This window comes from Ochotona princeps, chromosome 12, assembly GCF_030435755.1.
Source record: "Ochotona princeps isolate mOchPri1 chromosome 12, mOchPri1.hap1, whole genome shotgun sequence".
Lineage (NCBI taxonomy): Eukaryota > Metazoa > Chordata > Mammalia > Lagomorpha > Ochotonidae > Ochotona > Ochotona princeps.
In genome coordinates, this window is record NC_080843.1 from 45927828 (window position 1) to 45942085 (window position 14258).

General features: G+C 42.5%; 1 protein-coding gene across 1 annotated transcript in view; it reads left to right on the forward strand.

The window, feature by feature from the left end:
* The first annotated feature begins 933 nt into the window (after positions 1 to 933).
* Positions 934 to 14258, forward strand: part of COG3 (component of oligomeric golgi complex 3) — a 50458-nt gene continuing 37133 nt past the window's right edge. The window contains exons 1-6 of the mRNA XM_004577468.2: positions 934 to 1246; positions 4632 to 4778; positions 9552 to 9613; positions 11413 to 11578; positions 12257 to 12331; positions 13385 to 13477. Coding sequence (XP_004577525.2) covers positions 1079 to 1246; positions 4632 to 4778; positions 9552 to 9613; positions 11413 to 11578; positions 12257 to 12331; positions 13385 to 13477 — 711 coding nt within the window. The 5' untranslated portion in view covers positions 934 to 1078. The remainder of the gene's footprint in view (positions 1247 to 4631; positions 4779 to 9551; positions 9614 to 11412; positions 11579 to 12256; positions 12332 to 13384; positions 13478 to 14258) is intronic.

Genomic DNA, 14258 nt, shown 5'->3' on the forward strand with positions numbered 1-14258 from the left:
TTAGCTTAAAGCAAGCTTTATTGGGAGCGCTCCCGGGTGAGGTTCACTGGTCCGGTAGAGAGAGCCGGCCAGGGTAGTTAAGCCCAGGAGGTGTGAAGGGCTGTTATTATTAGCAGGATGTAGTGGTGGGGTTTTGGGACCTTCTAGAGTGCTATAGGCTCCTTTCGACCTTGGAGGATTCCCACTGTCACTGCTGGCAGAGGAGGAAGCTGCCTTCTCCTGGTGAGGCCTTACAGCCACTCTCTTCAGCTTAGACCTTACAGGCACAAGTGCTGTAATTGTTACTGTATGTATATTGATTGGAATTCTTCTGTAAATTACCAGGTTGTTTCTTCTCTACCTATTTAACCACGCATTTATATCAGAATTTGCGCAAGGGTATTTCTTCATAGGTGGTGATCCATTGCTATCACACGGTTGTGCAAACCTACAAAATGGCTTGAATGACAGAATGATGTCACTTGCCTGTACTGTGAATGATTGGTCCGTTTCTCTAACGCTGAACATTTAATTATTTTCAATAATTTGACACTACTAGTGATGTTTGATATACATACATCTTTGCATTTTTAAATGTTTCCACAAAATTACTTTCCTAATGAGAACTATTGGTACTGGAAAAATTTATGCTCTTGAGTTTGAGCTAAGCCACAAGCTGTCATCACGTCCACATAGAAATCCGACACTCTGCAAATGCGCACTCCGCCCCGACTACCCAGGCTCTGCAAGCCCCTCCGGCCGGGTGACCAGGCCAAAGTGTCTAAACAGCACGTAACAATAAAGTTATTGATGTCGAGGAAGAAACTTCCGGTAGGGGCAAATCTATTTCCGTCAGAGCCTGTCTCAGTCACTTCTATAAACCAACCGGAAATATTGGTGCCCCGTTTAAAGCCACGTCTGTCCTGGCCTCAGCCCCGCCCACTCACCGTGAAAGCATTTCCGGGGCAGCAGCATCCCGGCCCGGCCCGGCCCTCCCCGCCGCCGGTGCTGCGCTGGAAGCCCGGGTTCTCCCGGAAGCGGCCTCCCTGTTGGGGTCCCCGCTGGCCGGCTGCGGCTGCGGGCCGCCGGGGCCGAGGCGATGGCGGAGGCGCCGCTGCTGCTGCTGCCGGAGGCGGAGCGGGACGCTCGGGAGAAGGTGGCCCTGTGGGATCGGATACCGGACTTGACGGCGCCGCTGACCGACAGACAGGCCTACTCGGTGCTGCAGCTGCAGGCGGTGGCGGAGAACCTGCCGGTGCCGGCCGAGGTGAGGCGAGAGGCGGGCGCCGGCTGCGTCTCGGCGGCCCTGGCCCACCCCGGGCCTCGCCGCCCTCTGCCGGGGATGACGGTCCGCGGGCTCCGAAGCCCTCTCGGGGCTGTCAGGCCTCGCGGCGTCCGACCCGTGCGGTGCCCCGGGCGCGGGAGGGCGGTGGGAGCGTGCGGGGAGGGCTTGGCTGCAGGTGCTGCCGGTTGACCACGTTGACGAATGCCTCAGCTGTCCTTTTCCTTCGGTCAAGGGGATTTGGGGTGATCGACACTTGATCAGGGTTGGGTTTCCTTCGTCACACCTCGAACAGTGAGTGGACTGTTGGTCCAGTGCAGGTTAAGGGAGATCAGACTTCTTCACTATAAACGGGACTGTCTTTGAAAACTGGGCCAGGATATAATTAAAATAATGCTAGTTTAATCCAGTTGGCACTGAAATGTGGGTAGGTAGGAGTTGTCAGATGTTTGACAAGCTTTGTCTTGTTGGGAGGGCCAGGTTTAACAGCGTTGGAAGCCGGTCATGGTTATTTTTGATGTTGGAGGTATTCTAATTGATTTAGAGTTGTGTCCGAATGCAGACTGAGAGTCTGCAGGCTTTTTGCCTTGGGAGGTTGGATTGAAAGTTCCCTTCCCATTGGTCCTTGCATGCTCATTGCTGTAACACAGGTGTTCCTTCCAGCTTCTCTGGCCAGCTCTAGGATGTGGTGCCGGAAGTGGGCTCAAGGAAGTGGGAGGAACTCTATCTTTGGTTTGGCTAGCAAAGTCTTTTATGATCTGGGTAATAAAAGTTAATTTGTTCTATAAAATTTCTAGTCTCTATCATTGATTTGGCTTTCACTGAAGTGGTATGCTTGGATTTTATAGTACAGGTGTGTGTGTGTGTGTGTGTGTGTGTGTAGGAGAAAGGAGAGTGAGAGAAAGAGAAAGATTCTACAAGAAAATTGCTTTTTAAATGTTACCTTTAACTTACTGTATTCCTGTTTTTTAACAGAGGGGCGGGGAGAGGTGCTCCTGTCTGCCCTCGGTCCAGCTCTCCCTGTTACTGGAGCCATTCCTGCTGCCTCCCAGGGCCTCTGTTAGTGTGAGGGTGGAGGCAGGAGCCAGAGCCCACATCTGCTGAGGAGGAACGCCGGGGCCTTCACCTGTGCCCCTGTTCTCATTGATTTTCTGAGAGATTGCTTCCCATCTCTGAATTGTTTGGGGGGTGTTTTGGGCATTGTAGCATTTTTGATTCGTCTGATCCATGAAGCTGGAATGCCTTTGCACTTGTTTGAGTTCTCTTCCGTTGCTTTCATCTGTGTTTTCAAAACAGTTTTCATGGTGGAGATCTCACCTCTGTGGTTCATCTTATGCCTCATTTTTTTTTAAGCTATTGGTAGTGAGATCGCTTTCTTGATTTCTTTTTTAGATACTTTTCTATTGGTAACAAACAATGCTACTAATCTTTTCACATTGACTCTATATCCTACAACTTTGTTGAATTTGTTTATTGGTTCTGATAGTTTTTGGTGGAGTTTTTGTTTTGTTTAAAGATTTATTTGTTTTTATTGGAGAGGTAGATCTACAGAGAGAAAGATCTTCCCAGCTTCCTGTCTGTTGGTTCACTCCCCAAGAGGCCACAGTGGTAGGAATGGAGCTTATCTGAAGCCAGGAGCCAGGAGCTTCTGAGTCTCCCATGCAGGTGCAGAGTCCCAAGGCTTTGGGCTGTCCTCGACTGCTTTCCCAGGCCACAAGCAGGGAGCTGGGTGGGAAGTGGAGCAGCTTGGGCAGGAATCCTGGCGTGTCTAAGGTGCGTATGGGATCCTGGTGTGTATAAGGTGAGGTTTTACTCACTGAGTCATTGTGCAGGCTCAGACGTTGGGGTTTTTTAGCTGAAAGATGTTGTTGGGCCAGCATTGTGCCTTGTTGGGTTAAGCTGCCGTCTGTGACACGGGTATCCCATTTGGGAACTGGTTTGAGACCTGGCTGCTTCACTTCCCATCCTACTCCCTGCTAATGTAACTCTGCTTTTCAAATAAAGCATAATAAATAAAACATCTTTAAAAAGAGATCTTGTTGTTTGTTTTCTTGTCCTGTTTGGCTCCCTTTGTTTCTTTCTCTGGACTAATTGCTCATACTGGGACTTCCAGGAGTATGTTGAGTAAACGTGGTAAAAGCAGGTATCCTTGGGCTCGGCAGCGTGGCCTAGTGGCTAAGGTCCTCACCTTGATCCCATATGGCCGCTGGTTCTAATCCCGGCAGCTCCATTTCCTCTCTGTCTCTTCTCCTCTCAGTATATCTGACTTTGTAATAAAAAAATAAAATAAATCTTAAAAAAAAAAAAAAAGCAGGTATCCTTGTGCTGTTCCAGAACTAGGGAGAAGCCTTCAGTGAATCTCCCTTCAGCGTGATGTCAGCTGTTAGCTGCTTCTGTATGTATATGATATATGTTGAAATTTGTTCCTTCTATTCCTAATTTGTTCCGAGTTCTTATCATGGAGAATGTTGGGTTTTATCAACTGCTTTTACTGTGTCTGTTGACCTCAGAACAAATTTAAGAATGGAAGAAACATACTTCAACATATATCGTATATATAGAAAAGCATATGGGGAAATCATACTTTTTTTTTTTTTTAAGATTTGTTTATTTTGGGCCCAGTGTGGTGGCCTAGTGGCTACAGTCCTCGCCTTGAATGCTCTGGGATCCTATATGGGCACCGGTTCTAATCCTGGCAGCTCCACTTCCCATCCAGCTCCCTGCTTGTGGCCTGGGAAAGCAGTGGAGGACGGCCCAAAGCCTTGGGACCCTTTAACCCATGTGGGAGACCTGGAAGAAGCTTCTGATACCTATCTTTGGCTCAGCTCTGGCCGTTGTGGTCACTTGCGGAGTGATTCAGCAAATGGAAGATCTTTGTCTCTTCTCTCTGTCAATCTGCCTTTCCAATTAAAAAAAAAAGTTGTTTTTTTTTTTTAACTTGTCAGCAGGAGGTGTGAGAGAGACTTGGCAGTGGGGGAGATGGTGGGAGAAGGCGTGTCAGCAGTTAATGTGAGTGTTCAGTTCTCTGGCTTGGTCAGGCTGTTGTGTTAGCGCAGAGGGTAAGCCACCTTCAGTGGCACACAGCTTCCTCCTGGTTGGGTGGTGGTGACAAGAGGCTCAAGTAAGAAAAGGCGTGCATTAGCACAGAGACACCATTAGAAAGGTGACTTAAAAGTCCTACCTTACTAATGCTGGGACATCATTGTCATGTTTATTTTTGAGGCTAGTATTTAACTGACAGAGAACCCAACAGACCATATATGATTGAATGGAAAATACTCTCTTTTTCTTTGAAAGAAGCCGGGATGGAAATCCAATGTAGAGTTCAGAGAATTTTTAGGTTATTTACATATTTTTGTGCTTTTTCAAGCTCCCAGTTGAAGACTTGTGCAGTTTGCCATCCCAGTCGCTGCCTGATGAGCTGATTTCAATAGTGCCTGAATCCACAGAAGATGTTCTCTTGAAGGGTTTCACTTCTTTAGGAATGGAAGAAGAAAGAATTGAAACCGCACAGCAGGTGAATGGCAGTATTTTTTTCTGTCTTTTCTGAGTATTTTTTCCATCTTTTCTGAGATGTCTGAAGAGAAGGCTGATGAGAGGTCAGAATGGAAAGTTCTTAACATTTGACACTGTCATTGACAACAGATCTTTCTAGGACATTCTTGATCTTGTAGTAGTTGTGGCTGTTAAGTTTTTCAAAGTAATCTGTTGCTCAATTGTATTTGCAATGTAGACCAAAGAGTGATATGCCAAGTTTTGATGCTGATAGATTATGTTTATTAAGGTCTTAATATTGTGCACTTTTGACTTTGTCAAGTATATATGGTCTGTGTTAGTCTGTCCCCTTTATACTTGTTGCTAGGTAATTCTTTTTAAAAACCCAATCATCATCTTTAAATGAGCCTTTAGAGCCACAAGTGTAGTTCAAAAAGTTCATGGAAAATGAAATTAGCAGTTAAGTTCATTTTGGTGCAAAAATTTTCAGATATATGTGAGAGAGACCTACAGTAAATTCATGAAAAAGCATACCATTAAAAACTGCATGAATTTCGGTCGTTTTACACCAATAAAGAATTTCAGTTCTTTTGCGACAGTAGAAACTCATATTTCAATACCATTTTCTATGAACTCTTTGAATTCCTCTCAGGTTTTTCAGTCATTAACATGCAGTGTTTTCTTGGATTTTGTTTTTCATAGCTACAGAGCTAAATATGCAGCCATTTCTTCAGCCACTTCTCAGTTTGACACCAGATAGGTGTCAAAGTAAAACGCACAGCCAGTGTTTGAATTGTGTGGACAGTGAGCTGACACATACATGTTGCAAAGCCGTCATGAGTTCTCCTTTTTTATTTTTTAGATTTATTTTATTTTTTATTGGAAAGCCAGTTATTTATATATTTTTTTTTATATTTTGACAATCTTTACATAGTTAATTAGGGTAAAAAGGTTCAAGGGCTATAGGAAAGTGGGTAAGACTATTATTTCCATATTGGGAAAGCCAGTTATACAGAGAGGAGGAGAGACATAGAGGGAGATCTTCCATCTGATGGTTCACTCCCCAAGTGACCACAATGGCTGGAGCTGAGCCAATCTGAAGCCAGGAGCCTCTTCCAGGTCTCCCACACAGGTACAGGGTCCCAAAGCTTTGGGCAGTCCTCGACTGCATTCCCAGGCCACAGCCAGGGAGCTGGATGGGAAGCAGGACTGCTGGGATTAGAATCGATGCCCATATGGGATTCTGGTGTATTCAAGGCAAAGGCTTTAACCGCTCCGCTATTGAGCTGGGCCCAGCCCTATTTCTGAAAGTCAGCTCCATCATGAGTACCTCTGTGTGCTTAAGCAAATGACTTACACTCTTAAACCTATAGTTTATTTATCTATGAAACACCAGTAACTACATTCTTATCCCATAGGATTTTTTTTTATATATACTTTTTTTTCTTTTTATTGATTGCATTGCATTATGTGGCACAGATTTATAGGCACTGGGATTCCCCCCCACTCCTCCCCAAACCCTTCCCTCATGGTGGATTCCTCCACCTTGTTGCATTACCACAGTTCAATTTCAGTTGAAATTCTTTCTTTGCAAGTATTTACCAAGCATAAAGTCCAGCATCTTATTGTCCAGATAAGTTCAACGGTTTCTTGGGGAGACCATCTCTGGTCTGAAGGTAGAGCCGGCAGAGTATCATCCCTATCAATTAAAAGCCCCAACATTACATCGGTAATAATTTATAACATTATGGAATTAATTGACATGGTATTGAGTAATCAATATGTTAAAAAAAAAGGAAAAAAAAAAAGAATGCAAGTTCTGAACCACATCCTGTGACTTCTTCATTGACATTTCAATTATTAGTTTATATACAACCGGGTTTTATACACCTTAAAATGGCTATATATTACTATTCAGCTGTCTCATGTCTATTTTAATTTTAGTATTTAGCAGTTTATAGCGTTGAAGCATGATTTTGCTGAACCTGGCTGTTTTCCAGGTAATCTAACTCTATAACTCCAACAAGACATATGTCAACAGTTAAGGTGAACAGTTTTGGGAGGGGTGTGCAGAGAAATCTTCCATACCCCAGTGAGAAGTAACTAATCTTTGTGTCCCACCCAGTGAGTTATAAGTGCATCCCCACTGACCGTTTCCTGTCTGATTCTAAGCTTTCCTGTTGTTCTCTATCTATTGTAGATTTGTTTGTTTGTTTTGAGGGGTTGTTGGAGCGATTTTATGAGAACTAAATAAAATAGTTTGTGTAGATTTCTTATATTGGCAGGCATGTAATACACACTCAGAAAATGATAGCCAAGTATATGGCAAAATGGTATGCACTTGACACTGACTCCCCTTAGAAAACTGTAGAAGGTAATCTTGCACCGTCTCTGCCAGCTAGCTTAGATGGAAAAAAAAACCTTATGATTAAATTTGCACCTGGATGTCCCTCTTTCAAATAAAAAATCATTACTATATTGAGTTGTGATTTGTGTCCAGTTAATGTACTCATATTAGGGGTCAGCTCCATGAATTTCTTTTTTTAAAATTTTATTCATTTATCTAAGGTAAAGGGAATATTGAGGGAGAAGCCCCACCCAGTCTCCCACCCATCCCAGGTCCCCGATGTGGGGCATGCTTGGAGATACTTGCTCAAGTGGTTTTGATAGTTCACCAGTTATGAATCGCTGCCAATCTCGCCACTCCAGGCACGACGAGGTTGTTGAAGAATCCACTGATTGACATAGTCCATCATAGAGTCTCTGTTTGTCCAGTATTTCGCTGCCAACATATAACTGAGGTGGTGGATTGACCTGTTCTGTCTTCAGTCTTTTCTTGGGTAGGGTTATGAGTCTGCCATTTCGATTGGGGAGTCCCCAAAAGAAACTTTGAGGTGTTCCCAGACTAGATTCTTGTATGTACTGGCAAGCACAGGGCCCGGCACAGTCCATCGCCCCCATCAGCTGGTGGTTGCAATTGCAGGGTTGGTTCTGTTTTCAGCCCTGACTTCCACTGGAACCAATGGGTGTTGCAGTCCAGCCTGGTTCTGCCCAGCACATACTTGGCTCTCGTATAAACAAGTGGGAGCTGAAGCCTAGTTGGAGTGACCCACACTAACCCCCACCAGGCCTGCCCCCTACCCTGGTTTGCCAGCATGTGCAGCAGTAGTCCAGTCTTTCCCACACCCCATTTGGCTCTTGTACATGTCAATGGGTATTGAAGCTTAGTTCCATCTAACCAGCTCCACTATCCAGCCCTCACAGATGCTGTTTGGTGCCTCACTGTCTAGTCACCCCAGCCCCTGTCCTAGTTTTCGTGCCCTCGCGTGGGAGTGGTAACCCAAGAGGTAGGAGCCCACTATTTCCCTCCCAGGTCTCTCTCTATCCCAGTTAATGCACTGTTCGGGTGGTTCTGTGGTTTGACTTGACAGTATCAGCCCCCAGTGCCAGCTTCTGCTGCTGTGGCTAAGCCCCAACAACCCTCACCCACTCTAATTTTGTTTGCACCAGTAGGAATAATCTGCCCATCCTGGCTTTTCCCTGATCTGGTCCACATGAGGCGCACAGGTGCCGTAGCCCTGCCTAGTCTGGTCTGTCCCCATCCCGTCTCACACTCTCCAGTGGGAGTAGCTGTCCAGCTAGGGAACCACCCCTTACTCCCCTGTCGGCTCTGCCCCCTCCCTTCCTAATTCTCACGTGTGCTGGTTGGGTGCTGCAGTCACAACTGTCACAGGCAATCTCACCTTGGCATTCCGTGTTGTGTACTGCTTTTGTCACAACCAAACCTGGCTCGACCCACACTCTGCTCTGGCGTTCAGATTTGCCAGTGGATGACGTGAACTGATTCAGCCTGGTCTGCCCCCGACCCATGCCAAATGTATGCCAGTGGGACACTTTCCATAACCTCTTCTGGGTTGTTTCCTTCCATGCTTCTTGCGCTTTACTTGCACGGTCTGAGTCCTGTCAGAGGAGTTGCCCAGGCTCCTCCATCAGAACCCTCCAAGTGCCAGGTTTCGCGTATACCAGTGGGTTCATGAGCCAGCACTACTCAGTTCACCTCCTGTCCTAGCAGGAACAGTGGATTTTCTTAACTGGCCTTCAACCCATTCTGGTTCTTGCTGTTGGATGTTTCAGCGCAGCCACAGCTCGTCCATACCCACATATAGCTCATACATGGCTCAGTTGGGATTGAGACCTAGCCTCAGCTCCATGAATTTTGACAAGCTCAAATACAGTTATAACTAACATGCTTGAGACATAAAACATTGGTCATGTAGTTCCTTCATGCTTATTTAAAGTCAGCCCTTAATCACTTCTTCTTAGTAATAATATTTTCCATGACACTCAGGGTTAGCTAATGACAAAGTTAATTTTCTTGCAGTAGTACTAAGTGGTGTTATTTCTGAGTTTATATTCTAACATTTATTGTTACATAATATTAATGTTGATAATTACCCAAAGCCCTAAGTTATCTACTCAGATTTGGCAAGTTAATAAATAGACATTAGCCTCTTATGAAGACACACATACACACACACACACACATATTTGCAGTTTGTACCTTTAAGCCTTCTCCTTACTTGACTCTGAAAATGGCTAATTTTTTTTATATCCTTTGCTTTTTTAGCATAGTGGGGTTTTTTGCGTGTAATTCAATTGTCTACTTTTGGCTTAAAGCTATTAAGTCTGATCCCTAAACCGAAGCAATTAATGTCTGCCTTTTTGTTGTACTGTTTTACTTGTAGCCAGTACTCATTCTTAGTTTTGTTGACAATGTGATACTCTTTTTTTCCAGTTTTTCTCATGGTTTGCAAAGCTGCAAACTCAGATGGATCAGGATGAAGGAATTAAATATAGGTATGTGTGGTTCTTGATATCCTAATTTTTTTATTCCAGTCATCATGAATATTTCACATTTCCTGTCTTTAAAAGATTAAAGTTTAAAAAAAGAAAAGACTCACATGAGCCAGCACTGTGGCTCAACAGGCTAATTCTCTGCTAGTAGCGCTGGCATCCCTTATGGGCACTTCATTTGAGTCCTGACTGCTCTACTTCCCATTCAGCTCCCTGGTTGTGGCCTGGGAGAGCTGTGGAGGTTGGCTCAAGTTCTTGGGTCGCTATACCCACATGGGAGACCTGAAAGAAGCTCCTGACTCCTGGCTTCAGAATGGTTCAGCTCCAGCTGTTGCTGTCATTTGGGGAGTGAAACAATAGATAGACGATTTTTCTCTCTGTAAATCTGCCTTTCAAATAAAAAAAATAGTAAAAACAAAAACAAAAACAGGCAATTAAAAAAAAAACACATTTAAACAGCCATTTTCTGTACAAATTACCAGAGAAAGAATTTAGGTCATTACAACTGTAATTTGTGTTTGGTGTGGTGGTTAAAATGTCATTCAGGATGCCTGCACCCTGTATTGGAGTGCCTGAGTTTTGAGTCTTTAAATATTCTTTTTTAAAGGTTTATCTGTTTTAATTGGGAAGACAGTTTTGCAGGGGGAAGGAGAGACAAAGAGAAAGATCTTCCATCCACTGGTTTACTCCCCAAATGGCTGCAGTGGCTGGAGCTAAGCTGACTTAACCTGAAGCTTCTTCCTGGTCTCCCACGCTGGTACAGTGTCCCAAGGCTTCGGGCCATCCCCTACAGCCTTCCCAGGCCACAAGCAGGGAGCTGTATGGGAAGTGGAGCTACTAGGGCAGGAACCAGCACCCACAGAGGGTCCTGGTACTTGGAGGGGAGGACTAGCCAGTTGAGCCATTGCACCAGGCCCTGAGTTTCAGTCCTGACTGTACTTCTGACCCACCTTTCTGTTGATGTACATCCTGAGAAGGCAGCAGGTGAAGCCTTGATTACTTTGGTCCCTTCTACCTTGTGGGAGGCTTAGCATGAGTTCCAGGCTCCTCACTCTGGACTAACCTGCCTGGGCTGTAGAGGACCTTTGGACAACTACTTTCTTCCTTGCTCTCACACTTTCTTCTCTCTCCATTTTTCAAATATTTTAATTAAATATGTATTTTTTAAAAGGGGTTATATCATAATCAATAGATTAGTGAGAGTGTGCTAGGAGTTCTAAGAGGCTTTTGTGGCTTTCTTTAAGAAGGAAAAACATCCTCAACAGATTTTAAGGATGACCACAGAGATTGAGTGTTACTATGTTGCTCTGTTGATCTTTATTGGTGGCATGGGGAAAATGGCAGGGAGCTACTGATATTGGTAACATTTATTGATGAATACTTGGCATATGGTGCCATTTAATCTTCATAGGGATGCATTAGGAAAGACCCCTGGCAAAGGTAGAAGTGGTCTGAAGGGAGCACTTCCTTACATGACCTTACATGATGAGAGCTGGGATGTTTGGTGTTCTAGTCTCTGAAAGCTGAGCTGGTAACTCATTGCCTTACATTTGGGGAGCCAGATTATGGCTTCTAGGTTAATTCCTACTATTGCTTAGTGTATCAGTGATTTATCTTCCTAAATATTGAAATAGTTTATGGCACAGCTTTCACTCCATTTGATGAATATTGTCAGCTTTTATGAGTCGGTTGAACTATCCTCCTGAGATTCAAGCATTTTTGGAAAAATGAGGCTGTTGTTTCTTGATTATGTTTATGGGGGAAAATATTATTGTCAATCCCCTTTTGGTTCTGTTTTCTAGACAGATGAGGGATTACTTGTCTGGGTTTCAGGAGCAGTGTGACGCCATCCTGAATGATGTAAACAATGCTCTACAGCATCTGGAGTCATTGCAGAAACAGTACCTTTTTGTGTCCAATAAGACGGGAACCCTACACGAAGCCTGTGAACAGCTCTTAAAAGAACAGGTAATTTGTAGTAAGTGAGAGGGTCAGTGATTACACTTAATATCGCACATAGTCTTAAAAAGATATTTACATGTGTTTAAATATATGCATAACATTTTTTATTTATTTACTCTCAGTTCTGATTGAACAGCGCTGTATGTTTAAGACCATGTGCTATGCACGTAGATTGTTCCATTTATAGCCTTTTATTCTGAAGAAAATTACACAAACAGGGCCATGTCAGGCGTTCCTGGGTGCCGAGCTCTGAGGTCTCAGTATAGTTTGACAGTGTAGTGGCTCCAATAGCTTGTTTCATCCACTCTTGGTTTTGAAACTTTTCAAACAACCATAGTGTTTTGTACCAGTAATGAAATTGATGAAAAGATCAATGAATAGGGTTGTACTTAAACTTGTAACTTAGAGGTTTAAGTACTTGTATTATCTCAGAATTTTTTGTAAATGTGTCTTTGTGTTTTTAAATGGGTTCTTTATTATTTTACAGAAAGATGATATGAAATTTGCTATAATGCTTTTTTGCCTACTTCATGATTGCAGAAATATTTCATCTTATTCTGAAATCTCATATCTGATGTAAATTTATTTATCTAATTTAAACCTATTCAGTAGAATTTTGAGACTGGAATGTTGATTTTCATATTCTTAAAATAATAACTGATTTTTCTCTTTTAAAAATGCAAGTCGGAACTTATTGATTTGGCTGAAAACATTCAACAGAAGCTTTCCTATTTCAATGAATTAGAAACTATTAATACGGTAATTTTTTTTTTTTTTTTACTTTTTTGTAAAGTTATTTTTGCTTTGTAGTTCCTCTTAGTAGTATGATTTTTAAACTTATTCTGGGTCTCAGTGATATTTTAACTTGGTTTGTTTGCTGGTAGACAGTTGTATTTGTAACTACTTGAGATACCATTATGAGTTTTATTTTTTTCAAATGTGATTGAAGTAGTATTTTTTTCTTAAGCCGTATTACTGTTAGTATAACCTCCATATTGGTTACCTCTAATTATATTTTATTTGTAAGCCATAAAGATTATAAAAAAATCAATTTTAAATCTTGCTGTGGTTAGGTTACTATGATAGTAGTCAAAGCACTTTTCAAACTAGCTTTAGTGTTTAGTTTGAAGGAAAGTATAGTCTTCATAACATACACGAGTCTCAAAGTCCAGTAAAAAGGTACTGTGTAAATTACACTTTATATGTTTCTGACACATGAATTAGTCCTAATAATTATATGTAAGCCATGTTATTAAAATAATTAAAGTAGTCATAATTGCCATGGTTTACTAAAGACACAGAAGTAAAATCAGTTGCTAGTTGACATTGGAATGCGTTGGGAAGTAGCTCGTTGCCAAGCTATTTGTCCATTCTGATAAAAAATAATTGGGAATAACATGCTTTCATAGGATGATTGCTAAACATAATGTGACTGCTAGGTAATCCTTTAAAAGTCTGCAGTGTTTGGAAATGGAATAATCATGTATTTTGTAAAGTGTTAGAAAGTGGGAAATTTAAGTGCTTGATGCCTTATTTCAATATAGTATTTTATAGTGGAGTAATAGAAAATATTTGGCAGTTCATGAAGTGCACCATTAAAGCTGATTAGGTTAAACTGGATTAAAATCTATATTTGATATTTGTTGGACATTGTTACATGGGGCCTACATTTGAGGATGTTTTAATTTTAGAACGTATTATAAAGACATTAGTCCACTATATTGCATCTTGACATATGCAAAGCTATAATTTTTGCCTTTTATTTGTATCTTTCTTTCTATGAATTAAGATTAATATTTTTCTCCCTTAAAGAAACTGAATTCTCCAACGTTGTCTGTGAATAGTGAAGGATTTATACCTATGCTGGCCAAGTTGGATGACTGTATAACATATATCTCCTCGCATGTAAGTTATAGGGTTTTTGTATGTTTTTGAAAACTTCTAATATTCTTAGTATATCACTTCTTGTGTTGTAAAGCAGTTGTTTTGCCTGAAAGGAAGATATGTATGAATAATATATTAGAGGAAAATTGGTAAATCCCAGTCAGTATCAGTAACATAATTGGAACACTTTTGGCTGCTGAGGCTCCCCAGGAGTGCAGAGCATGTGATTGATTCTATCCCCCTTAGAGAATGAGTCATTCTTTTTTTTTTTTTTAAAGATTTATTTATTTTTTATTACAAAGTCAGATATACAGAGAGGAGGAGAGACAGAGAGGAAGATCTTCCGTCCGATGATTCACTCCCCAAGTGAGCACAACAGCTGGTGCTGCGCCGATGCGAAGCTGGGAACCAGGAACCTCCTCCAGGTCTCCCACGCGGGTGCAGGGTCCCAAGGCTTTGGGCCGTCCTTGACTGCTTTCCCAGGCCACAAGCAGGGAGCTGGATGGGAAGTGGAGCTGCCGGGATTAGAACTGGCGCCCATATAGGATCCCAGTATGTTTAAGGCGAGGACTTTAGCCGCTAGGCCATTGCGCTGGACCCAAAGAATGAGTCATTCTTACAAATTGTTGATGCTTGACATGCTAGGTGTATTTTTGGTAGCAGAATGGGTTGTATTTCTGGTTTAAGTAAAGGGACAAGCCATTAAATTCAATCACCCTTTCTTTGTATACTCTGAGGATTTATTGCTGTATTTACTTCTGGTCACTTCTGTTCTTTTTCTGGTTGGGCCTTATGTAATATC